Source organism: Ursus americanus, chromosome 6, assembly GCF_024610735.1.
Source record: "Ursus americanus isolate L20-20 chromosome 6, mUrsAme1.1.p, whole genome shotgun sequence".
Classification (NCBI taxonomy): domain Eukaryota; kingdom Metazoa; phylum Chordata; class Mammalia; order Carnivora; family Ursidae; genus Ursus; species Ursus americanus.
The window spans coordinates 38890375-38915673 of NC_142132.1; the positions used below are offsets into that span (position 1 = coordinate 38890375).

Below are 25299 nucleotides of genomic sequence, written 5' to 3' on the forward strand. Positions count from 1 at the left end.
TTTATTACCTTAGTAATATAATATATACATTATAAAATATAACCAAATTAGAAATGTAAAAGGATGAGATAAAATATAATTATAAAAACAATTGACCCTTGAACAACACAGGTTTGAACTGCACCAGTCTCCTGTGGAGATTTTTTTGGATAATACAGGACTGTAAATGTGTTTCCTTATAATTTTATAAATATTTTCTTTTCTCTAGCTTACTTGATTGCAAGAATGCAGTATATAATACATATAACATACAAAATATGTGTTGACTGACTGTGTTATGAGACTCTGGTCAACAGTAGGCTATTAGTATGTAAGTTTTGGGGCAGTCAGACGTTACATGCAGAATTTCAATCCTTGCATTGTTCCTAGATCAACTGTAATAGTTCTTTCTGTATAACTAATGGATTGTCATACATACACCACTCGGTATTAAATAAAATTCGTCTGAGAGTAAATTTTAAAGATGTTACTGGCTCTGTTCACCAATTGATGAATCAGGCAGGGTCTTATCTAGCAGATGGAAAGGCACTCTAAGATGCTGTACAAAATGAAAGACTTTTACTTGCGAGTGGAAGCAAGTAAGTTATACTAGGAAAAAGTAGATTGGTTCTGGCAGTCACTTTCCTTTAGGGGATGGGAGAGTTCTCTCAGGCTGATGAGCTAACTAGTGCTGACCAGGTGATTCCTCATGGACTGGTTTAAGATTCCATTTGCGGGAGAGGCTGAAACTGTAATTAAGTCTCTGGTGAAGTATGGCTTTGCATAATTACTCCTTTTGGGGCCTGTTTTTATCACCAATGACCAAGAATAAAGTAGTGCCTAGTCAGATGTCACACCAGTAGATGGCGTGCTATTTTGACTTTTCTCTCTATATAAATATGTAATTTATATGAACTGCTGGGGGAAGATAACCATTTATATGTAGCTTATAAAAATAGCTGATAATAAAGGAAAAAAGACCATTTTATGCCTTAGGGCAGTGTTTCCCAATCTTTTTTTCATTATCACCGTCTCTCCTGGGAAGCTTTCTTAGACATTTTTTTCCTAATTTACTCTTCTTATGAAATTTTAATACTGCAAATACACTGTATATTTGCATGTATACTGTGAACCTATTGATAGCCAACAATCATTATGATATTTAAATTTTTTTAATCTCCAAGATCCAGTTTTTGTTCACTGAGAGTATATCACCTCTGTTTATAATGCAAGTGTTGGAGTTACGATTTTTTTTTCTATTGTTTGACCTTTCTAATCTCATTTTTCTTAAGTGAATAATGAATTGGTGTGTATTCTGTTTGTTCATAGCTACTGATGTGCAGTAGCTAATGATGGGAGGAAGCTTAATGCTGATTAAGAAGTTTACTGAAAGTAGTTCATAAAGGAGAAAGGGTCTTCATAGATAATTTACCTAACTATATCATGAGGTTTTCTTTATGCTTTTTCCATAGGATGCTATTCTGAAATACAATGTGGCATATTCTAAGAAATGGGACTTTACAGCTTTGGTTGATTTCTGGGATAAGGTAAAAGTATGCTTATTTCTTTAACTTATGAAAATAATATGTGTATAAAAATTATGAGAAAATACCCATAAATCTGTCACACTAACATAATTACTATCCTCTATTTTTGTGAAAAATATTTGCTGTTATATATATGTTTTAGGAGCTAATTTTGAATTTTGCTTTATTCTTTCATAATGCTGTGTTAAATTTTTGTACCATCATCATTATTAATGGCTATATGATATTTCATGACTAGAAACATCTAGGTTGCATCCAGTTTTCCTCTGTTCTCATTTACACTGTAGTAACATGTTTATGTATGTACGGTTGTGTATATGTATACACACACGCACACATATTACATGCGTATGTGTATATATGTTTTCGCAAATTCGATATTGTTTCTTTAGGCAATTCCCAGAAATCAGATGGCTAGGTCGAAGGGCATAAAATTATAGACCGGGGTTAAAGCTGTAAAATCATTTTCCACAGGAAATTGTAGTAATTTAGTACACCATTTTAATGGGTAAGAATACCACTTTCATAGTCATGTTAGAAGAATAAAAGCAAGGCAAAGAGGGAGTGCCACAAGATAAATTTAAAAATTTGCATGGAGGGGTGCCTAGGTGCTCAGTTGGTTAAGCCTCTGACTCTTGGTTTCAGCTCAGGTCATGATCTCAGGATCCTGAGACCGAGCCCTGCTTTGGGCTCCACACTCAGTGTGGAGTCTGCTTGTCCCTCTCCCTCTGCTCCTCCCCCCACGGTTGCTCGCGCACTCTCTCTCTCTAGAATAAATATGTAAAATCATTAAAAAATAGTAAATAAATAAAATTTGCATGGAAATTCAAAGAAAGGTGACATCTCATTTGGAAAGTGTAATTAACACATAAAGCACCCTGTACTTTGTCTTCTGCAGAGTATAAGGGCTTACTGTATTTGCTGAATTTGTTGCCTAAGAAAGTGTTCCTATAAGATATTAAAACCTCTTGGGGCGCCTGGGTGGCACAACGGTTAAGCGTCTGCCTTCGGCTCAGGGCGTGATCCTGGCGTTCTGGGATCGAGCCCCACATCAGGCTCCTCCGCTATGAGCCTGCTTCTTCCTCTCCCACTCTCCCTGCTTGTGTTCCCTCTCTCGCTGGCTGTCTCTATCTCTGTCGAATAAATAAATAAAATCTTTTAAAAAAAAGATATTAAAACCTCTTGGAAAAGCTAATTTTGGTTAGAATAAAGTAATTTTCTAGCAACTATAGTGGTATAAATTTGAAATTAACTTGCTTTTAAAAAGTTTGAGTTTCCTGGGTATATCCTCTATCTACTACATTTTTTTCACAGACCAAAAGAAATGTGTTCAGCTAGTTTGAGGAAAGGAAGAAAAAAGGAAATTGCATTTATTGAAGACATATGTACAAAAAGAATATAATATTGAATTTAATCCCCAAACACTTTGGTTAAGTGTAGATAGTACATTCAATTTAGAAAGGAAAGTAGATTTAGAGAGAGCTTAAGTAACTTGGTCAACATTATACAAATATTGAATGAATTCACCAATGAAGTGTTGGGGGATCTAGATTTGAGCTCAGTTCAATTCCAGCCCAAAATAGGTGACCAGTAACCATTCATTGAATACATGAAGGTCTCTTAGACTTGAAATTCTTTTTTTTTTTTTTTAAAGTAGGCTCCACGCTGGGCATGGAGCCCAATGGAGGTTTTGAACTTACAATCCTGAGATCAAGACCTGAGCTAAGGTCAAGAGTCGGACTTAAAGCCTGTGTTCTTTTTATTGTAATGATATTTATCCCTTAAGAACACTGAACACCCATATATATAAGCCATGGTTTTATTAAAGATACAGAATTGATTGACAGTCTTATCAGAAAGCAGGGAGCTCTGAACATGGGTTTAATGAGTTTGGTGGGTCATGGAAGGGGAAAAGAGTTTTATTTTGGGTCATGGGGCAGGTATTAGAGATGACACGGTATTTGGGTGGTTGAGTGTGAAAGGTGTAGAGGAGAAATAGAGGAAATATATTATGCAAATAGCTTGTTAAATACACTAATTTCTTTTGCTTAGCACAGTGTTACAAGGTTCATCTATGTTGTAGCATATGTCAAGACTTTATGCCTTTTTATTGCGGAATAATAATCCATTGTATGAATATACCACATGTTGTTTATCCATTCATCAGCTGATGGATATTTGGGTTGTTTCTACTTTATGGCTATTACCATTAGTGTTTCAGTGAACATTCACGTGTAAGTTTTTGTCTGGGCCTATTTTTTCGCTCCATTGAATATGTACCTAGGAATTGCTAGGTTATGTGGTAACTTGTTTCATATTTTAAGGAACTGTCAAACTATTTATCAAAGTGGCTGCCTTATTTTACAGTCCTACCAGCATTGCACAAGGATTCCAGTCTCTCCACATCCTTGCTTGTTAATGTGTGTCCATTTGATTTTAGCCATTCTAGTTGGTGTGAAGAAGTATCTCATTGTGGTTTGATTTTGCATTTCTCTAATGACTAATGATGTTGAACATCTTTTCATATGGCTGTTGGCCATTTATGTATCTTCTTTTGAGAAATATCCATTCAAATCCTTTGCCTTTAAAAAAAATTATTATTTTTTTTTTTTTTTACTGAGTTGTAAGTGTCCTTTAAGTTGTAAGTTCCTTATCAGATATATGATTTGTAGATATTTTCCCCTGTTTTATAGGTTTTCTTTTAATTTTCTTGGTGGTATCTTTTGAAGCAGAAAAACTTAATTTTGGTAAATTCTAATTAATCTTTTTCTTTTGTTTCTATTTTTGTTGTCATATCTGAGAAGCTAATCTGAAGTCAAAAGATTTACTACTTTTTTTTTTAAGATTTTTTAAATTTATTTATTTGACAGAGAGAGAGAGGTAGCAAGAGAGGGAACACAAGCAGGGGGAGTGGGAGAGGGAGAAGCAGGCTTCCTGCCGAGCAGGGAGCCCGATGTGGGGCTCGATCCCAGAACCCTGGGATCATGACCTGGGCCGAAGGCAGACGTTTAACGACTGAGCCACCCAGGCGCCCCTACTTTGTTTATTTCTAAGAATTTTATGGTTTTAGCTTTTATACTTAGGTCCATGACCCATTTTGAGTTAATTTACATATATGGTATGAATTAGGGGTCCACTTTTATTGTTTTGCAGATGAATACCCATTTTGTGTTAATTTTCATATGTTGTACAGGGTAGAGATCTGATTTCATGTTTTTGTATGTGGGTATCTGGTTGTCCCCGAACCATTTGTTGAAAAGATTCTTCTATCCCTATCTACTTTTCTTGGCATTCTTTCAAAAACCAGTTGGCCATAAACATTTATCTAGCCTCTCAGTTCTATTCCATTGATCTATATTTCTGTATTTATGCCACTATCACACAGTCTTGATTACTAAACTTTGAAGTAAGTTTTAAACTGGGACATGTACATCCTCCAACTTAGTTCTAAAGTTTGTTTTGGCCATTGTGGATCTTTTGCATTTCCATGTGAATTTTAGGGTTAGCTTATTAATTTCTGCAAGGAATTGGCTGTGGTGAATGGTAATTTTTATAATCATATTAATAGAATCCAAACCAGTTTTGCATTTTGAGATAGGACCAATAATTTCAGAGTTCCCTTATCAAGCTTTTGACCCATATGATGCTCAATGGCAGGCATAAAGTAAGTAATAGAAGGCTTATGCCTGTATCAGAATATCCTTGAATCTGTATGTCTCTTACTCTTACAGAGATATAATTTTTGACGCAAAGCTGACTGAACTGATAACATCTTTGTCAGTTAAATTTTAATTTATACATGGTCTATTTGCATTTTATAGTTTTCTGGGTTTGAATTGGATACAGTTGTTAATTTTGGTAAAAAGCAATGTTAAATTTGACACTTGACAATGGCAGTAAAACATGCCATTGGTTAAAATACCTCTGTCACCTTGCTATGAGGTAAAATTGTCATTTTTTCTCTCTCTCCTTAATGAAACTACTCAGACAGGACCTTGTTTCCCTTTTATCAGGTGACCTTGCCCAGAAGGGTAATATATAGCAAGTTTTGGTGTGTTCGATGTAGACCATAAATATGAGGTGATTACCAAGGTGCTGATGATAGTTTTATAGTTCTTGAGAGAGAGGAGGCATTGCATTTTTGACCTTCTGATTTTTATTTACTTTGTAAACATACTGATGGTTGGAGGAGTCCGTATAACTGTACCAAATATTCATTTCTTATTTTCTTCAAGTCTTTGCACTTACATCTAATATTTTGTAGCTATATCTAGATATAAAAGTATATTTAAGATGTTTTTGGATATGTTATAAAATTGTGTTACATAGCTTTGTCATCTTTAATCTTAATGGTTATATAATATTCCATCAAATTGATAGGTCATTTGCTCAGCTATTCCAGTGTTAGAGATTTAAGGACATCTGTTTGTGTAAAGCATATCTAGAGATTCAGGGGTGTTCTTCCCTGTGACTCTTTGTTATTCCATTTTCATCAGTGTACTTAACATAAGTCCTTGGATGTTTAATACAGTTGTGTGTTTTTCTGTCCATCAGATCTCCAAGGATATTTATATAGATCTTTACCACATCACAGCCCACAAGGATAACATTGCCCAGGCTTGCAGTGGTTAAAGACATATGTATTAGTGGGATTGGAGGAGGAAAAGGAGATCTTTAGTACAGGGGAAACAATTGTTTGGCTAGGTTTTAAATTATAAATGAATTATGTTTGCTTTGCATTATCTATGTCCACATTTTAGAGTAGGAGTACTTTATTTATTTATTTGTTTGACAGAGAGACAGCCAGCGAGAGAAGGAACACAAGCAGGGGGAGTGGGAGAGGGAGAAGCAGGCTCCCAGTGGAGGAGCCTGATGCGGGGCTCGATCCCAGCACCCTGGGACCAGGCCCTGAGCCGAAAGCAGACGCTTAACAACTGAGCCACCCAGACGCCCCTAGAGTAGGAGTACTTTAAAAGGGTTCTTAAATGTTGCTTATTAGCAGTATTTGGAAATTGTTTACTTAAATGGCACATTGAACTCTGCATGCCTTACTTTGCTAAGAAAAAAAAATGAAGTTTAAGTTCAACATATCAACTTAATATTTTAACTGTATAAGTTAAGTTTATTTTGGGGCTGTTAAAATTTATCTCCTTAAAACCTTGCTTTGGCTAATTCTGTGTGTATTAGATTTTGTAACGAAACCTTCAGAACAGGAGGTGTTAATATCCACGGTCGTTTAGTATCATTCCATGTAGTATCTAGTGCAAGGAGTAAGAAACCCAGAATCCTGCTAATCCTGCTATGTGAGCATACTTATTTGAGGTGAAAGTGAGTTTTTACTTTTTGCCAGAGCCCAGCAAAGATCACAGAGATCTGTTATTTTGTAATTTATACTTAAATATTTGGATGCCAGTGGGTTGAAATGGCCATTATTTAGTGTTTTTGCATCTTGAGTGCTAATGTTGGTCCTCCTGATTGCCAGATGTTGGAAGTGCTAGGAACAAGTAGTCTGTGTTTTATGGCCCTCCTGCGTGGTGTTCCACACAATTAATTCAGGCACTTCTATAATTGGTATTCTAAATGGATTGTAATTACTAGTATTTTTTCCACAGGAAAGTTTAACAAAATGTCCTATATATTAAAAAAGGTCCTCTATTAATGCATTTTAGAGATATTTTAAATAGTTCCATGTTACAACACCTGTAGCACTATTTCTTTTCATTCTCAGTGAGTTAGTTAACTTGTGTAGTTCACATGCCACATTAAAGCTCCTGTGGTATGTTTAAGAGAGATTACTTCTGTTTCTGTGATTCTGGCTTCTGTGTCTGGACTTGGGTGGTAGTAAAAAATGGATGTTTGCTTTATAAATATTCATTAGACCATACATATATATTTTGTGTACTTTTTGAATATATACTTCACAATAAATGTGAATGTTAATTTATTCAGTATGAAGAATTTTAAATTCTAAAACTGACTTATGTAGCAAACTTTTTCAGCAAATGGATTAGTGGTTGAAAGGAAACCTAAAGTTTTTAGTGACTATTTTATTTTCATTTCCATGTTTAGTTTTATGTCTGGAATAGAAAAGATAAGAATGACTAGGCCTCTTATTTTCTCACTTCTGTTGGTTCATAAAGGCTGCCATAAATAACAAAATGAGGGGGTTTTCTTACCCTTTTTATTATTACATCTGTGAATGCTAAAGTAGAGTGAGAGCACAGGAATGAAGAATTTACAAATCAAAAATGGAAAAACACTTTAAAGTAGCAAGGTTTTGTTGCTGTGATTAGGCTAGTAATATTATCCTCTTTGGAAGCTGCAGTTTTCTTTTTGTTTTTTGTTTTTTAGTAAATACAGCATGAAATCTACACCTCATACTTATGCAGTTAATTCTTTATTACAACTCAGAGATTGTGCATCTTTTACTTTTGCCGTAGGTACTAAAATATTGTGTATGTGTTATCCTATTAGCTGGTATCCTATGGCTTGTCAGAGAAAGACTGACAGCCTTTTTCCCTGTAAATGAGGGTGTGTAAATCCATCAGTAATGAACTTGCATTTTTTAATGTGTTACTTAACTTTAAAAGTAAATGGGGGTCATATTGAGTTTTGAAGGATGCAAACTAAGTGGAGCAAATTATGCCCAAGTTGTCTTTTCCTTCAGAGTTCTTCATAAGTAACTAAAAAATTTAAAGACAAGTACATCAGAATTTATTGTCTCCAAAATTGAGAGATATACTGTTATACCTATGTTTAATTAAAATAATATTTTGAACTCATGTGAATGCTACTTTAAAATTTGTAATTATTGGGAACTTCAAAAACTATGATCATTGACATAACATTAGAAAAACAAATAGAAGCTTGTATTAAAATAGATATAGAAAAAGTTCATCTTACATGTATAAAGTCATGGCTGGAAGAAATTGTTAAATTTTGATTCATATATTTACTATGTGATAAAAAGTTAAAGTATGTTAAAATTGTTAGGCAAAAATCATAGTATAAATCATTTCTCATGAAATAGCCTAAAACATAACAGTAGCATATTTATGTATCACTTAAACATCAATACATTTGTGTATTAAGTGGTATCTTGTGGACTTCCTGGCTTTCTGGGGCATGGCATACTATTAAGGGCAGCTTATCTAATAATAACTATGTCAGATGTGCCTAGTATTTTTTTCTCTGTTAAAAATTTTAGAACAAAAATATTAGAGGATTTTTTCTTTTTTCTCTCTCCACAGTGCCCCCATACTCCCTATCTCTATAAACATTTCGTGGAACATGTTTTCTGGGATAGTTTGGGAAATGGTGATGTAAGGCAACAGGTTGCTGGAGTCACTATTTCAAATCAGAGCAAATTTCCCTAACCAATAACCAGTAAAGATTGAAGCCACAATAGCATTTTTTTTTTTTTTTTTGGTAATGCAGAAGTCAGTTTGTGAATGTATATTAAACACATTACTTGTTAGCTTCCGATTCTAAATGCAGTTGTTCATAGCTAATCTCTTTCTGGATCTTTCTTCAAAGCTTAAAAGATTTAAAGTGTCCTTGTTATATTTGTCACAAAGAGCCTGTAGCAAATTCCTAATCAAATGAAAGCAGCCTTGAATGTTTCATAAGACTACAGCTAATGTCTTTATCTCTCTAGCTTTCAAACCTCTGATTTGGAGTTCAGTGGAAATTTAGCCTTTTTGGACTTCCTCCCCTGGTGACTCACAGTCTCTACAAACAATAAGGTCTGCATTGCTTTACAGCTTTTGACTTAATTTAATTCATGAGAACTGTAGGAGCCAAAAGAGAGCTAATCTTAGTCACTAAAATATTAAATTTTAGACATATGAAATATGTGGACTTTTCCCCCTCGTTTGGTTAAGGTTTGCTTTTGGATCAGGGCATATGTTGAGGGTATCAGATTCATGATTTATTTTAAACAGCACATATTCCATAGGACTAATTGCTCCAGTTGGAACCAGACACCTTGCTTTATAAACTTGTTGAGTTATTATGGATGATCAGTCTTAGTTGAGCCCTCCATGTACTGGGTCATTGATGAAGTTAGTGTTGTTATTTTGTGTTTGTGAAACACTGTCTGTGTTGTATTTATGTATGTAGAAGACAAGGAGGATGGGAAGTATAGATACCCAAAAGTGAAAATCCCGTTAGTGGAATTTCTTCTTTATTCCAGTAAGGAAATAAAGCTAGTACATTAGTGTCAAATAGCTATGGAAACCATTACTTTTGAATGTTGCTGTGGCATTGATTTTATTATCCAGAAGTTTACTGTTAGAGGGGTGATAATAATTCCATGTTTTAATCTTTTTCATAATTTATATTTCTGTCAACTAGTTTGAAGTGTTTTTTGTTTTGTTTTTATTCAGTTGGCTGTAATGCCTTGACTTATAATTCCTGCTAAATTAATTTACATTTACTCTTCTTAATGCTCCTATTATGTTTCTTTTAGGTAAGCTGCTAACACTTTTATTTACATGTAAGATCTCATATTTAACAACCAGAAGGATTTTGTGTATATAATATCTGAAGATAAAAGGAAATAAAAACAGAATGTATATCTGTTTTTCAAATTTATGATCTGTTTCAGTGTGTAGTCTGTATCAACAATGCAGCAAACTTGGTAATGAGGGCTAAATAGGTCCATTGTCCTCTTGATGCAGGGAGTACTTCGTTAATGCCAGTGTAGCATCGTAGCTACATCTAATGGGGACTGAGCTAATAGTCTTCTCCATATTTTGCTGTTGGTACTCGTTGTGAAAAGTACAGACCCATAACTTATTGCTATGGCAATGACAGGTAATGATTAACTGCACAAGGCATTCAGGTTCTAAATTGAGCAATTATTCTTTATAGTGTAAAGGATTTTTTAGTAAGCTTAGTGGCATAGTACCTTGTTGCCTCAGATGCTCTTCGATGACCTGAAAAGCACTATAAAAAGACATTTTCTGCAACAAGAACTATTTCCAGAACTATTTCACTATAGAAATTTTTTCAAATGAAATCCCAAGTGATGCTGTTGGTCTAATCCTCCTCAGTTCTGGGAAGCCTAGCTCAGAGGTGAAAAGGTTGTTTAATGCATTCAGGCTGCTAGTAACAGAATACAACAGACTGGGTGGCTTATAAGCAACAGAAATTTATTTCTCATAGTTCTAGAGGCCTTCAAGTCCAAGATCAAGGTGTTGGCAGATTTGGTGTTTGGTGAGACCGTTGCTTCCTGATTCATAGATGGCTGTCTTCTTGCTATGTCCTCACAAAGCAGAAGGAGCAAGGGAGCTCTCAAGGTCTCTTTTATAAAGTCACTAATCCCATTCATGATGTCTTCAGCCTCATGACTTGAATAACCCCCAAGTTTCCACATCCAAATACCATCACATTGCAGGAATAGGTTTCAACATACGAATTTAGGGAGGAAACAGGCATTCAGTCTGCAGCAGAAAGGCATGGGAATGGAATGTTAAAAGTGCTTACATCACAGCTCACTGGTTGAGCAGCAAATACTCAACCTCTTTCCCCATAGTTGACATCTTTCTTCCTTTATAATCCTTTCCTTCCCGCCAACACCTTAGCTTAAGTTGCAGATGTTTCAGCTTTAGTTCACTTGCAAACTTTTACCTATTCTGGGCTTAGCCTTATCTCCTCCCTAACTTAACCCCTTCTCCAAGGTCCCCTGTGTACTTGATTTCCTTCGTGTTTGCTATAACATCCTGTTTAGTTATCTGTCGTAGCGATAGTGGCGGTCCTTGTATTTGGGAACTTTACTATATACTAAGTATGGTGTAAGTGGTATGTTTTATCTCATTTAATTATCACAACTAACCCATTAGGTAAACACCATTAACATTTCCATTTTACAAATAACTGAAAACCAAGGCTTAGAGTTTAAGTAACTAGCTCAAGTGATAAAGTCAGGATTTCAACCCAGGTGCCTCTCACTCCAGTTTTAGCTCTTAACTACTATAGTTGGTTGTGGTAGCTCTCATTCAAGAGTGATTCTGCTTCCCAGGGGACATTTAGCAATACCTGGAGACATTTTGGTTCTCACAATTGGGAGGGAGGTGCAACTGGCCTCTGGTAGATAGAGGCAATGGATGCCACTCAACATCCTACGGTGAACAGGATGACACTCCCCATAACAGAATTATCTACCCCAAAAGATTAGTAGAGCCAAGATCAAGAAACCCTACTCCACTGCAGTGGTTCTCAAGGTACAGTCCCTGATCCAGTAGACAGCATCACTTGGGAACTTGTTAAAAATGTAAATTCTGTCCTACCCTAGACCCACTGAATTAGAAACTGCTGGGGTGAGACCCAGCCATATGTGTTTTCACAAGCCTTCAGTTAATTCTAATGTATATAAAAGTTTGAGAATGCCTGCACTACTCTTCCATCTTGTTCAAACATCTTGAATAGTAGCTGTCCCTCAACTTTTATCTTGGTTGAAGGAGTTTTTCTGAGTGGTAGTTTTTCCTTCTCTGAAGGAAAGGAATTGTTTTTCTTCTCAGCCCCCAGTGCTCAACCCCGCTACATTGTTGAATTGTTTAACCCTGTCCTAGATCTGTGAAAACCCAAGGTGATACTTGTAGACCTGGGCTGAAGTGGGTCTCATTTTTTATCTGTGTGCTGTGGTGCATGCCATCAGAGCCAGCCTTGACTACCACTTAGAGAGGAACTGAGTCAAACATACCACCCAAACATAAGGTCAGCTAGAAATGCTTAGGGAAAGGGGCAGAATCATCATAAAAACCAGTTGAATAAAGCTAGGGAAGCCCAGTAAGTTAAAAGACTTGAATTATAGGTAGAAGAGAAGCTAAGAAAAATTCTTTGGAAAAAGGTGGCTTTAGTGGCCTATGGCCTTAGATCTGCCATCATTTAAATGCACTGGCTTTGGGAGGGCACATACCAACGTCCAGCAGCCTTTGTTCCTTTGAATCCTTTGCGGTCTGGTTATGTCCCCTCTTTCCTTGTTATCTGCCCATCTTTAACACCACTTTTCCTCTCAGCCCTGTTACTGACATCGACTTGAGCAACTTTGCTTGATACTCATGTGGATGACACTAGTCATCAACTAGGACTAGTCTGACTCGAGTCTGTATGTGAAACCCACTACTGTGTTAACCTATATGACCATGTATGGTTACAGTTTGGACCTGGTTATCCCCAGGACCAATTCCTATTCTAAAGTTATGAGCTCTGAACGACTCTCTTACCATAGCCTCCTAGTTTTCAATTCACATATTCCTACTGTACTCTGTTTTTAAGTCTGCTGCTTCTATCCCTTTTCTTCTGGACCACTGTTTCCCACGTTATGTTGCTCAAATACTTTGTAAATAAAGAACTGAATGGTCAAGTTAGTATGCTGCATATTATATCCTCCTGCTGGGAATAGTTCTGAGGAGTCTTACAGTAAAGAAACCTGCTTAGTTCTGGTTAAACATTTTTCCCAAACTTATTTACAAATAGGACTCTTTTCTGTGTAACAACTTATGATTTTCCTTATACCTGGTATTCCATGGAACATATCTTACAAAACAGTTGTAGTCTGTTGGCTCTCTCCTGCCTTTCTCTCCATGCCCAGCCTAGTACCATAGTCTATTTTTTCATCTGATTCTCATTGATCTTTAGTATCTGCTCATTTTCAACTCTGATAGCATCTAGCTACCTGTTTCCTCTTAACTGGAAAAAAGAAAAAAAAAAAAAAGGAAGGGAGGAAAGGAGGAAGGAAAGCAGGAAATAAATCATATTTTTTTTTTTTGATAGGCCTTGCTGAGAGTTCCTGTTATTGAATCTTAACTTGGCCATTGGTTCTTTTTGCTATCTTGTATATATTTTTCCTCACTACTCTTTGGTTCTGAACCTTTGCAGTGTTTTCTAATCTTCATGTGCATTATACTGTCTGTCTGTTCCTACTTCACACCTCAGAGATATTTGAGACCATCTACAAGGTAAATTTTTTCATTTCCTTTATTTTAGGTTTTCAATATATTTATTCATCTTTTTCTTGTTATCTCAAAGGAAAAGCTAGTTTTATTCCATTCCTTAAATTCAGCAAGTCCAAAATAGAATTATACTTTAGGATACAGATGTCACTCTATCTTTTCTGGCCTCACCCTTCTCCCAAAGGCCTGATTAATACTTGCTCATTCTTTAGTGCCCAACCTAGCTGTCACTTCTGTTATAGACTTTTTACTTGTTCATCTCCCTTAGCCTTCCTTGTGAAGGAGGCTGTGATTTGATTTGTTCTTTGTTATCTCCCTATCACTTAACCTAGTGCCAAGAGCTTTAAATACCACTTAATGCTGGGCATACTTGGATCTCTAGCTTCAGCTCTTTTTCTCTGTCAGCTTCTTATATTAAGGCACCATAATTTTACTTCCTAAACACTTCCTGAGCCTCACCTCTATTTCTACTATACTTGTCTAATCCATGCTGTCTTTATGAGTCAGATGGTATATTGCACCAGTCATCCAGCTGACCCCCATGTTCAGTGTTGCTCCCTTCAAATCCATCCTTCATGCTGCTCACACACAGTGAGCTCTCTGAAGCATATATCTTCAAACCTTATGTGGCACCTCATCTATTTTCAACTCTCCTGGGTGGTATTTATGGTATTCTGTGGCCTTGCCTCTGCCACTTCTCCAGCATCATTTCTTGCCACTTTCCTGCTCCAAACCTGATATTCTAATGACTGTTGCTTATGATTCCCTGACATGCCTTTGGCTTGCTGTTAATCCACCTGTCCAGACTCAGCAGTCTTTATCTCCTCTAAGAACTCCTTCTTCTCTTCCCAGAGAGGAAAGTAGTTTTATCTACTAAAAACTCCTCTCTGGACTCACAGTAGTACCTCCATGCACTTGTCGCATAACACATGATCTGCCTATAAAATGTCTGTGTCGTTCATGAGGCTGAACTTCTCTAGGGCATCTTCGTGTTTTCTAGCTATGGCTGGTGCTCAGTAATTTTTCTTGAACTAAATTCAAGATATTCAAGAAGAGTAGATTAACACACAGATGTTGGTCTTATGCCACAGTTTCTCAACAGAAGATTTAGGAATTATTTGTGTAAAGTGATACTTGACCATTTGAGATTGGCAGTTGGTATCAGAAAAAGTGAGGCCAGCACACACAACTCTTACGATTGTTTATATGACATTTTTACCCTAAAAGGTAGTGAATTTCTAGAGAACAGAGACCTCGCGTTGTCTGCCTTTATTCCTCGCATGCTCAGTATGATGTCCCAGAGCTCAATATGATGTCCCAGACAAAGTGAGTGCTCAATAGGTGCTTGAACTAAATAGCAACATACTACTAGAGTTAAATATAAAGTAAAGGTGGGGCCTCCTGGGCTGTTCTCTTTCTTGATTCCTGAGCTCAGCTAATCCACAGTCCAAGGACCCATTTACCTTTTTATTCTCTACATGTAAGAAAAGAATGAATGCCCAAGGTGATAATAGAGCCTGAACTCTTAATCTGTTTTATTTGATGAAGATAAATGCTATAACAGTTGTCACATATCTTCAGTTTTATATAGGCTGTAAAGCCAAAATTATTTCAAAAGGAATATTTGACCGTTCTCAAACTCGTCTGTATTCTAAAATGAATTGCAGGTACCCAAAGTAGCTCAGTGCGGTTTGAATTAAAATAGTTGCACTTAAAAATCCCCAAACCAAAAGGTACAGATTTAGTCATATGTATTTGTACCATCCAGTTCTACATATATCTGGAAACTTTTGAATCTTCCTTGGATTGCTCTGGTGACTTTCTCTGCAGTGGAGTAGCGATAGCAAATAGGACTGGATCGGTGTTGTCCAAACAGTAACCAAAGCCATTTGTGGCCATTTGAAGTGAAATAAAACATGAAATTTAGTTGCTCATTCACACTGGCCACATTTCAAATGCTTGGTCAATACGTGTGGCTGGTGGCTAGAAAGTTTTCTTCTGTACTGGATGAGGTCATCTCTCAGGTTCCTTTTGTGATGGACGTCTTGCTGGTCTTGCTACCTGGAAGCCGCTGCTGGTCAGATTTTTTATAGGGAGCTTCAGAAATTTCTTAATATTCTTTGATCACATTTTGCATTTTTTCTACATTGGATATTGCCTGAAATAACTGAGTTGTTGAGTAGAGCGTGGTCAATTTTTTAAAAAGGTATTTTCATTGTAATAGCGTTTGTTTTCTCCTAAGAATCCGCCACCAGGGGGTGCTCTCAAACCTTTTGGGAAAATTATGTTGGTATTCTAGCCTAGTTAATAAGAGTGAAGCTTGGACTAATGTTGATTTTTAATTCATGCTATATAATTTAAGAATTAAATTAAGAATTAAGCACTGTAATATATATGTATGCACATTATTTGGTTTATATGGCAAATTATTTTTCTAGTGGTGTGTGAGAAGCTGTCTTTGAACTATCTTAAAAGTTACTTAAAAGTAAAAATAAGTAATTTTAAATTATTATAGTTCAAAAATATTCTTGTTAAATTTGAAAGTATAAACTGTAGTAAAAGATTGAAGTTACTACTCACATTTGTTGAATGAATTAAGTTCATCTTGCTTCTAGGACTAGAAAACTTACATTACCGTTAGCTATTTCTCTGAAATCTTGTCATGTTCAGTTTGATTGCTTCGCTATAAAAGATGGATAATAGTGTGACTCTATGGTATTGAAAATATCTCTTGGCTTATATGTAATAGCGTTGTGGTTGGTGGTGTTTGCTAACGTGATTGATGGATATGGCCATGTAGTCATACGGTAATAGGAATGAGAGATGGGAAACACCTATCAGAGCATCTTGTGCTAGTGTGGGATTGTTCCCTAAAGGATAATCATTTACCATAACAGTACTGAGAAGTAAATTCTTCTTTGGAGACAGAGGATAATGAGGATGCGTTATTATGCTTTGTCCTAAGGTAAGAATACTCTGTGCATTTTATTATTAGCATGAAAAAAGATTGTCATTATCAGTAAATACTGGTTAGAGAAGAGCTTCCTTCATGTTTCATAAACCTACACAATTTTATTCATGTATAATCTAATGAAATTTGTGTAGGAGATAGCGTGGCAGTTGTTGATTAGAGGCATAGTTTAAGAACTGAATGAAGATATTCTTCCTAAATTGGTTGTGTTCCCAGATTAGTTGTTAATTATTTCAGTTTAGGAGTACATGATGATGAAATTTCCATCTACAAAAAACTGAATTTTAAGGCAATGATGGCTGGTTTTCTGAATGAAGAGAGAAACTAGTGCAGAGTTGTGTCATGAGCAACAAAACAGCGATTGAGAGAGGCTAGAAATGGAATCGTGAGGACCCTCCAGGAGAGCTCTTTCTCACCTCTTTCTTGCCTACACTGGCTAATACAAGCTTGGTTATGGGCTTGGAGATATGGAATAAAATGAGATTTCACTGCTTAGCATCTTTTTCCTTTTTTTCCTTCTGTTGCTGACAACCAATGATGGGGAAGAAGAGGACGTCCCTATAGCATGATTTATTCCATATTAAACAAGTATCAAATTAATATAATGACAGGTACAGATTATTTCCAGTATAAGGTGCGAGATAAATACTTTGAAGGCTCTTTTGTATTATCCTTAAATCATTTCAAATGCTTATAATGAGCTGTGATTTTTATCAGTGCTTCCCATATTTAGGCATAGCAATTTGAAAATTCATAGGGAAACTCTTAATAGCTGTTTGGAAAACCAAACCAAACCAAAGGTGATAGAGAGGCAGGATGGCTTCTCAGTGCAGCTCTTTTCCCTGTGCCACCAACACTGACCCGTTAGCACTCAGCCTTTGATATCACCTTGTTCTCCTCCACGACATTTATTTTGTACCTCTTTTGATGACTTAAGATAAAAATTTTAGACAGTCTTAATTAGGTGCACAAAATAGTTCACTAATTTCTGAAATATGCTTTCCTAAATATGAAAACATTAGGCTGGCTATTTCTTGAAAACCAATTGGGCTTTATTAAAATTTGGGGAATATTTTTATTGAAGCCGTAATTGTCATGGATGATACACATGAGAAATCACCCTGTGGTTGGCCTGTCAGACTTGCATGAGCCTTCAGAAATTAGGGTGAGTGAGTGAGTTTGTTTTCTTGTAAGCTGTCACATTGTTCTCTTCAGAGTGTCAGCCTGAGTCACGCACAAATAAATGTTAGAAACATTCACCTTCTCTAGTTGATTTTTTTACCCTTACATAATTTAGTGCTCTAATTGTTTTTCTTTTCTAGCATATAATTTTGTAGTCTAAAGACATGCCTGAAGAATAAGTGGATCTGAAAAATCTGGACAATTTTGACTTATTTATTTTTAATTTTTAAAAATATTTATTTATTTTTAGAGAGAGTGAGTGCAGGGGGAAGGGGCAAAGAGATAGGGAGAGAGAGAGAGTCCCAAGCAGACTCTGTGCTGAGTGCAGAGCCTGACATGGGGCTTGATCTCACGACCCCGAGATCGCAACCTGAGCCAAAACCAAAGAGTCTGCTGCTTAACTAACTGCCGCCTATGTGCCCCTCTTTTTAATTTTTGAAACATGAACCTGTCTCTCAGACTTGGGATCTCTAGAGGTAGCCCCGTTAAGTTTTAGGTATATTATAGAAAGCTCACTCCATATGCAGTTTAATTTACTTTTCCTTAAAAAGAAAAAAACAAGGAAAGAAAGAAGGAAAGAAACTCTAGTATTTGCCCTAAGCAGTGGAGATTCTCATAGGCAGTAGAGAAGAGGATGAGGATGAGCTTTGTAAAATTATGTATGATAGAAAATTTCAGTTAATTGAACCAATATTTTTCTTGAGTATGTTACATATGAATATCCCTGTTCTAGGCATAGTGAATCAACATAAACCTTTTTTTTTTTTTAAGTATTTATTTATTTATTTGAGAGAGAGCACGTGCATGATTGAGCGGAGGTAGAGGGAGAAACAGACTGCCTGTTGAGCAGGGAGCCTGACATGGGGTTCAATTCCAGGACCCTGAGATCATGACCTGAGCCGAAGGCAGATCCCGAACCAACTGAGCCACCCAGGTGCCCCCATAAATCTTGTCTTAAAGGAACTTCTAGTAAGCAGTAGTAGGAATATCCATAAATAACTACAGTATAAAGAAGGAAGTCTTAAATGTCTTGTGAAAAAAAAGTACAGATAAATTGCAAGAGGGAAAGTTACCTTCTAGCTGGCAAATCAGTTTGGGTAGACTTTGAAGCATCATGTTGTTTGAGCAAGACATCAAAGGTTAGGTAAGTTTGAAAGTTGAGTAGGAAAGATGGTGTAGGTGTAGCACAGACTTTATCTGTGGCAGCACAGGTAGATGCTCAAGAAGAGTAAATTGCTGAGTTGCCTGGTATGTAAAATGCACAGAAGGTGGTGTGTGAATGTGCTAAAGAAGACTAGACAAGCATCTAAGGCCAGGTAGTTGGTTGTTAGTTCAAAGAGTTATACTGTATTATTAAGGCAGTGAAAAGCCATGGAAAGCTTTCAAGTGGAGCAGGGACACACCAGGGTGTACTTGTGCAGAACTGAAGGTGGGCCAGCAGTTAAATTATTGTAGCACTCTTGGGGAGATTGGATGAAGGGCTGAGTCAGGGTAGCTTAGTGGTAGTGATTAAGAGGAGGTAATGAGTATGTAAGTTCCTGCTGGATCAATCAGTAGGACTTGGCAGTTAATTGATGTGGGGGTGATGAACGAAGAGGGAGGCTCCAAAAAGGTGGTGAATTACTGGCCCATTAGATGATTATTATTACTTTGCATTTGTATGTGGGGCCTTAGAATTCATAAAGCACTATTACATGTGAGCCTTCATAACTCTGTAAGTTAAACAGAGTTAGAATTATCCTTATTATGGATGAGGAAGTAGAGAATTCAGGAATTTTTTGTTAATACAGAGAGTAAATGCAGATCTGTGCCTCTAACTGTAGTCTTCCAGTTTCTTGGCCAGTGCTCCATTCTCTAAAATCTGGCAAGCAAAACCCTGGCATCTAGTCTTATTTTATGCCACTAAATGTGAGTGTGGCAAATTGCTTTACCTGCTTCAAGCTGTAGTTTCTTTAGATGTCCTTATGCTTTCTATTTTTCAGGGATACTTTCAAGGTAAAATGTAATGTTTTTATTTTCATTAACTCTTTATTCAGCAAATAATAGTGAGTACTAAATGCCATGCTTGGTACTGGAATACAAGGTATCAGAGCTACAATCCCTGCTCTTGCAGTGTTCACTGATTGGAGGAGAGGAAACAAAAATGTGATTAAGTTACTATACTAAGCTGTAATAAGTGCTGTAGTACGGGTGTGTGTGTGTGTGTGTGTGTGTGTGTGTGTGTGTGTGTGTGATGACAGAGTCACAGAGGAAGGAGTAATTAGGAAAGTCAGGGAAATGTGAACTAAATCTTGTCGCATATTTAGTCATTTAACTGTAGTAAAATGTTAAACGAGGCAGAGGGTAAAATATGTGTCGTCATAATAGTAGCTACTATTTGTTGAAAGCTTCTAAAAGCCAAGGAACCCCAAGGATTGCGAGTAGCTACCAAAACTAGGAGGGGGCATGAAAAGATTCTTCCCTAAAGCTTTCAGAAGGAGGATAACCCTGCCAGCACCTTGATTTCAGACTTCTAGCCCCCAAAAATGTGAGAGAATAAATTTTTGTTGTTTTAAGCCACATAGTTTGTGGTACTTTATTATACAGATGTGTACTTCACTATAGGAGCCTAAGGAAACTAATACAGTGTAGTAGTGGCATAAGAATCAAATTGTGATGAGCACTGAGTAATGTTGAATCATTATATTATACATCTGAAACTAATATAGCATTGTATGTTAATTATACTAAAATAAAAACAAAATGAAACAAAGAATCAAACTGATCAGTGGAAAGCCAAGAAAACCCAGAAATAGACCCATGATTATACAATCATTTGATTTTCAACAAAGGTGCCAAAGCAATCTAGCGCTAGAAAGAAACATCTTTTTAACAAATGGTGCTGGAAGAACTGGATATACATATGGGGGAAAAATGAACTTCAGTTCTTTCTACACAGCATACATAGAAAATAATTCTAAATACAAAAGCTAAAACCAGGGGCGCCTGGGTGGCGCAGTCGTTAAGCGTCTGCCTTCGGCTCAGGGCGTTCTGGGATCAAGCCCCGCAACGGGCTCCTCCACTGGGAGCCTGCTTCTTCCTCTTCCACTCCCCCTGCTTGTGTTCCCTCTCTCGCTGGCTGTCTCTGTGTCAAATAAATAAATAAAATCTTTTTTTTTTTTTAAAAAAGCTAAAACCATAAAGCTTCAGGAAGAACGTATCTTTGTCATTTAGGCAAAGATTTCATAGGGCACAGAAAACATTAACCATAAAAGAAAAAAATTAATGAATACTCATCATCTAAGGACATTAAGAAAATGAATAAACAAACTAATGACAGAGAAAATACTTGCAAAAAGTTTCTCTAACAGGGGACTTGTATTTAGAATATATAAATAGCTACAATTAAAAATTAAAAAGACAACCTTATTAAAAAATGAGCAAAAGAATTTAAAAGACATCACAAAGAAAGGCATACAAATGACCAATTAGCACATTAAAAAGTGCTCAATATCAGTTGTCATTGGAGAAATGCCAATGAAAATTGGAATGAGATATTGGTACACAAACACTAGAAAGGCTGAAACTAAAATGACTAAGTGTAGGTAGAGATATGGAGCAACTGGAACTCTCATGTTTTGTTGTTGGAGTGTACAGTGGTACTACTACATTGGGGGACGGTCTGGCAGTTCTTTAGAAAACTAAACATCTATCTACCCTATGATCCATTAATTTATTAATTCTGGTAGGGTTTTTTTTGTTTTTGTTTTTTTGTTTTTTCAAAGAGTGAGAGAGAGAAGGGACTGGGAGGGAGAGAGGAAGAGAGAGAATCTTAAGTAGGCTCCATGCCCAGCACAGAGCCCGATGTGGGCCCAGTCCCACAACAGAGACCATGACCTGAGCTTAACTGACTGAACCACCCAGGCACTCGTAATTCTGTTCCTTTCTATACCCAGGAAAAATGAAAGTGCATACACAAGTCCTGTGTTTATAGAAGAATGTTATAGCATCTTTAATAGCCAAGACCTAGAAATAGCCCAGTTGTCTATTAACAGGACAATGAATAAACAAATTGTTGTGTATTCATACAATGGAATAAAATAATAAAATGGAACAAAATCACTGATTAAACATAGATAGATCTCCAAAACATCGTGTTGAGGAAAAAAAGCCTTACATAAAACAGCACAGATCCTTTGTTTCCAGCACATAAAGTTTTATAAGAGGCAGAACTAATCTATAATGGAACAAATTTAGAGCAATGGTAGTCCCTCAGGTGTGGGGGCAGGAGTTTCCTGGGAAGGGGCATGAGAGAACTTTTAAGGTTTTGATAATGTCCTATATCTTTTTTTAAAAAAGATTTTATTTATTTATTTCACAGAGATAGAGACAGCCAGAGAGAGAGGGAACACAAACAGGGGGAGTGGGAGAGGAAGAAGCAGGCTCCCAGCAGAGCATGGAGCCCGATGTGGGCTCGATCTCAGGACTCTGGGATCACGCCCTGAGCCGAAGGCAGACGCTTAACAACTGAGCCACCCAGGCGCCCCTTTAATGTCCTAGATCTTGATAAGAGTCTAGGTTATATAGGTATATACATTTGTAAAAAATTTGTTGAATGGTAATATGCCACTTAAGTATACTGCTTAAGATTAGTTTATTTCATTGAATTTAAATATTATCTCAAAAGAAGAAAAAACTGTATTAAGTTAAATATTAAACTATACTTATTGATATGCAGTCTGAAGTGATGAATGTACAAATGTCCCCAATTACTTCAAAGTGCATTTAAAAACGGATTGAAGTATGGGTAGCTATGTGACAAAAGTGAATATAGAAAAATGTAATTTAATTATAGAAACTACTGAGTATATGGGTATTAAGTGTATAGTTATTTTACTTTGCTGTATTTTTGAAAGTTTCATATGTTGGGAAAATAATTATTGGTAGGGAATTATACATTTAAACTATGGAATACTATATAGCATTTATCATTCTATTACATAGAAAGGCTTCTATGGCTTTCTCTTATGACAAAAAACCAAGTTGCAATAAAATATAGTATACCATATAGTCAAAAAATTAACAAAGTTGAGTAGTTACTTTAATTTCAGCATCATAGGATGATTTTTTTTTCCCTCTTCGAATTTTGGGGTGTGATAAAGCTTTTTTTTTGGAAAATTATGTAATAAAATTTAATAGTCTAGACCTTGTATATAAAGGGTTTTTTTGAAAAATTTCATTAAAAGAGATTATTAGTAACTTTAAAGTTTTACTGGGATCTAACTAGGTTTAGACCAATAGATAAAATGGAATGACTTAAGGTGTTTATTATATTCATTGATTTGTGGCTGGTTACTTTTTAAAAGTTTGTTATGAACTGTTTGAAGAAGTAGATCTATGGAAACTTCCTCTTTTAGTAAAATGATGGTAGTTTTCTGATTTTATCAGCTACAGATTTCGCTTTCTCAAAGTTCAGAAATCATTATTTATTTAATACTTTCTGCGTGCCAAACACTGTACTTAGTCATTATGAATATGTCTGTAGTAATAGAGCGCAGTTCACAGATTTAGTTTTAGTTGGTCAGGTACTCCGAGAAAGAAGAAATAAGTAAACATCTCTTCATTTGCATGCTTCTAGAGATTTAAATCATTCATAATTTTTTGACATTTGGCAAATCAGTTACTCTTTTTTAGTAGTTTGTCCATGTTTCTATCTGCTAAAGGAAGAAAGAAAGCCTTTCTACAGTCACTGTGATGAACTTGCAGTATGACCCATGATTATCCTTCAGGGTTAGGGCTGACCTGTTGAGGGGGGTGGTCACAGAAAGAGCATAGGGCTTTCTGCTGTGAGACTCAGAAGTCAGTGATCATGTCTGTTATTGTTTACAGTTCTAAATTCATTCCTGGCACAGTGTCTGGTACATAATAAATACTCAAAATATTTGTTTACTGGCCAGTTGAATTAACAAACAGATTTATAGTTTAAAGAGAAGAGATGAGCAAAATAGCATTAAAATTTTGAAACTCACTGTGTCAATTCTGAATGAGACATACACATAATGGATTTGTAGGACTAGAATAAAAATACAATACACAAACACACACATATACGCAGGCAGAAATATCTGCTACATATAATTACCTATGCAGACTATCCAATAGAGAGGAGGGCTTTACTTGTGGGAAAATTTAATGAAGCTCTTCTTTTATTGTCTTACAGTATTTTTCCTTATAATCATCATTGCCATTATTATAAATAAGCAAAATATATGCTATATTATAAATAAACATTTACTATTTATTAAGGTTCTTGCTACTCTGGAAGTGAAGAAATGATTTACATTTTAAAAACTTTTCATTATATCTTGGTTTGCATTTTATTAATAATTTATAAAAGTAACATTTGCATAAAAATACTAATAATATGTGAGAAGGCTTAAGATCATGGTAGCTTTTTAAATTATGCATTCTATCTCAAACAGTAGTTGGGTTGGTTATGTTCTCGAATGATGTTTTTTTATGTTCTCATTTGCGTTTCCAAAGCAACATTTAGACGTAGCTCTGAAGTGTTGACAGTTGTGAAGAAGTCCAGTGCAGTAACGTTTTATCAGACAAATAAGTGATATTTTAAAGCTTGTGACCGTCAGCAAAGCATGGCAGCAACTACTTGGTATGTCAGTTTTAAAAGACAAGGACAGGTACCCAAAGGAGAAGCTGTCAGCCCATTAAGACACATAAAGGTTAAATGTCTTTAGGTTAACAATGTTTGGGTAGATCTTTCTCCCTGTCCCTTCTGCTAAATACAGCTAAAAATCCTGGACACTATATGAACATAAGAAGAGTCTGAAAGGTAGAGAAAAGACTGACCAGCTAGGGTCTGTGGGGCCCTGGAAAAGTACAGTAGAGGTCTAGCAGGGAGCTTGAACTCTCACCTCCACCCAGTGGCACAAGATGCCTTCCCCACTCCTCGCAAATAGAGGGCCTGAGTTTCTATTCTGAACTGGCAGTAATGAGGCAGCGCTTGCCTTCCTCTGTTACAGAAGGCCTGCTAAAACAGGATTTAAATAAGATACAGAATCTCAGAACATAATACCCAAGATATTCAGATTCCAATAAAAAAATGACTCATCATCAAGAATCAGGAAAATCTGAGTTGAAATGAGAAGACAATCAATGGCCCTAACCCTAAGATAAAACAGGTGTTAGAATTATGTGACAAGATTTTAAAGCAGCCATCACATAAGGCTTCAATGAGCAATTACAAACCTGCTTAAAATGATGAAAAAATAGTTTCAGCAAATAAATAGTAACTATAAAGAAAAACCAAATAGAAATTTTAGAACTGAAAAATACAATAACTGAAATTTTTAAAGAAATGCAGTGGATGAGCTCAATGGAGAAATGGGATGGCAGAAGAAAGAAATGATGAACTTGGAAAAAAAACAAACAAACCAACCCACAGAATAACTCATTTTGAACAACAAAAGGAAAATAGACTGGCCAAAAAAAAAAAAAAAAAAACAACAAAAAACAACCCAACAAAAAACAGTTTGAGGACCTTTGGGACTATAACAAAAGATCTAACATTCATGTCATTTTAGTACTAGAAGGAGAGAAGAGAGAGGTCAGTTTCTGAAAAAAAAAAAAATAGAAGAAATAGCATCTAAAAACTAGAAGTAATAGC

The 25299-nt window shown here is 36.0% G+C and overlaps 1 protein-coding gene across 6 annotated transcripts in view; it reads left to right on the forward strand.

The window, feature by feature from the left end:
* PARG (poly(ADP-ribose) glycohydrolase) overlaps positions 1-25299 on the forward strand; it is a 122773-nt gene that overhangs the window by 24319 nt on the left and 73155 nt on the right. For all 6 annotated transcript variants that reach the window (XM_045809875.2, XM_045809874.2, XM_045809873.2 and 3 more), the window contains exon 7: positions 1452-1526. In XM_045809875.2, coding sequence (XP_045665831.1) covers positions 1452-1526 — 75 coding nt within the window. The remainder of the gene's footprint in view (positions 1-1451; positions 1527-25299) is intronic.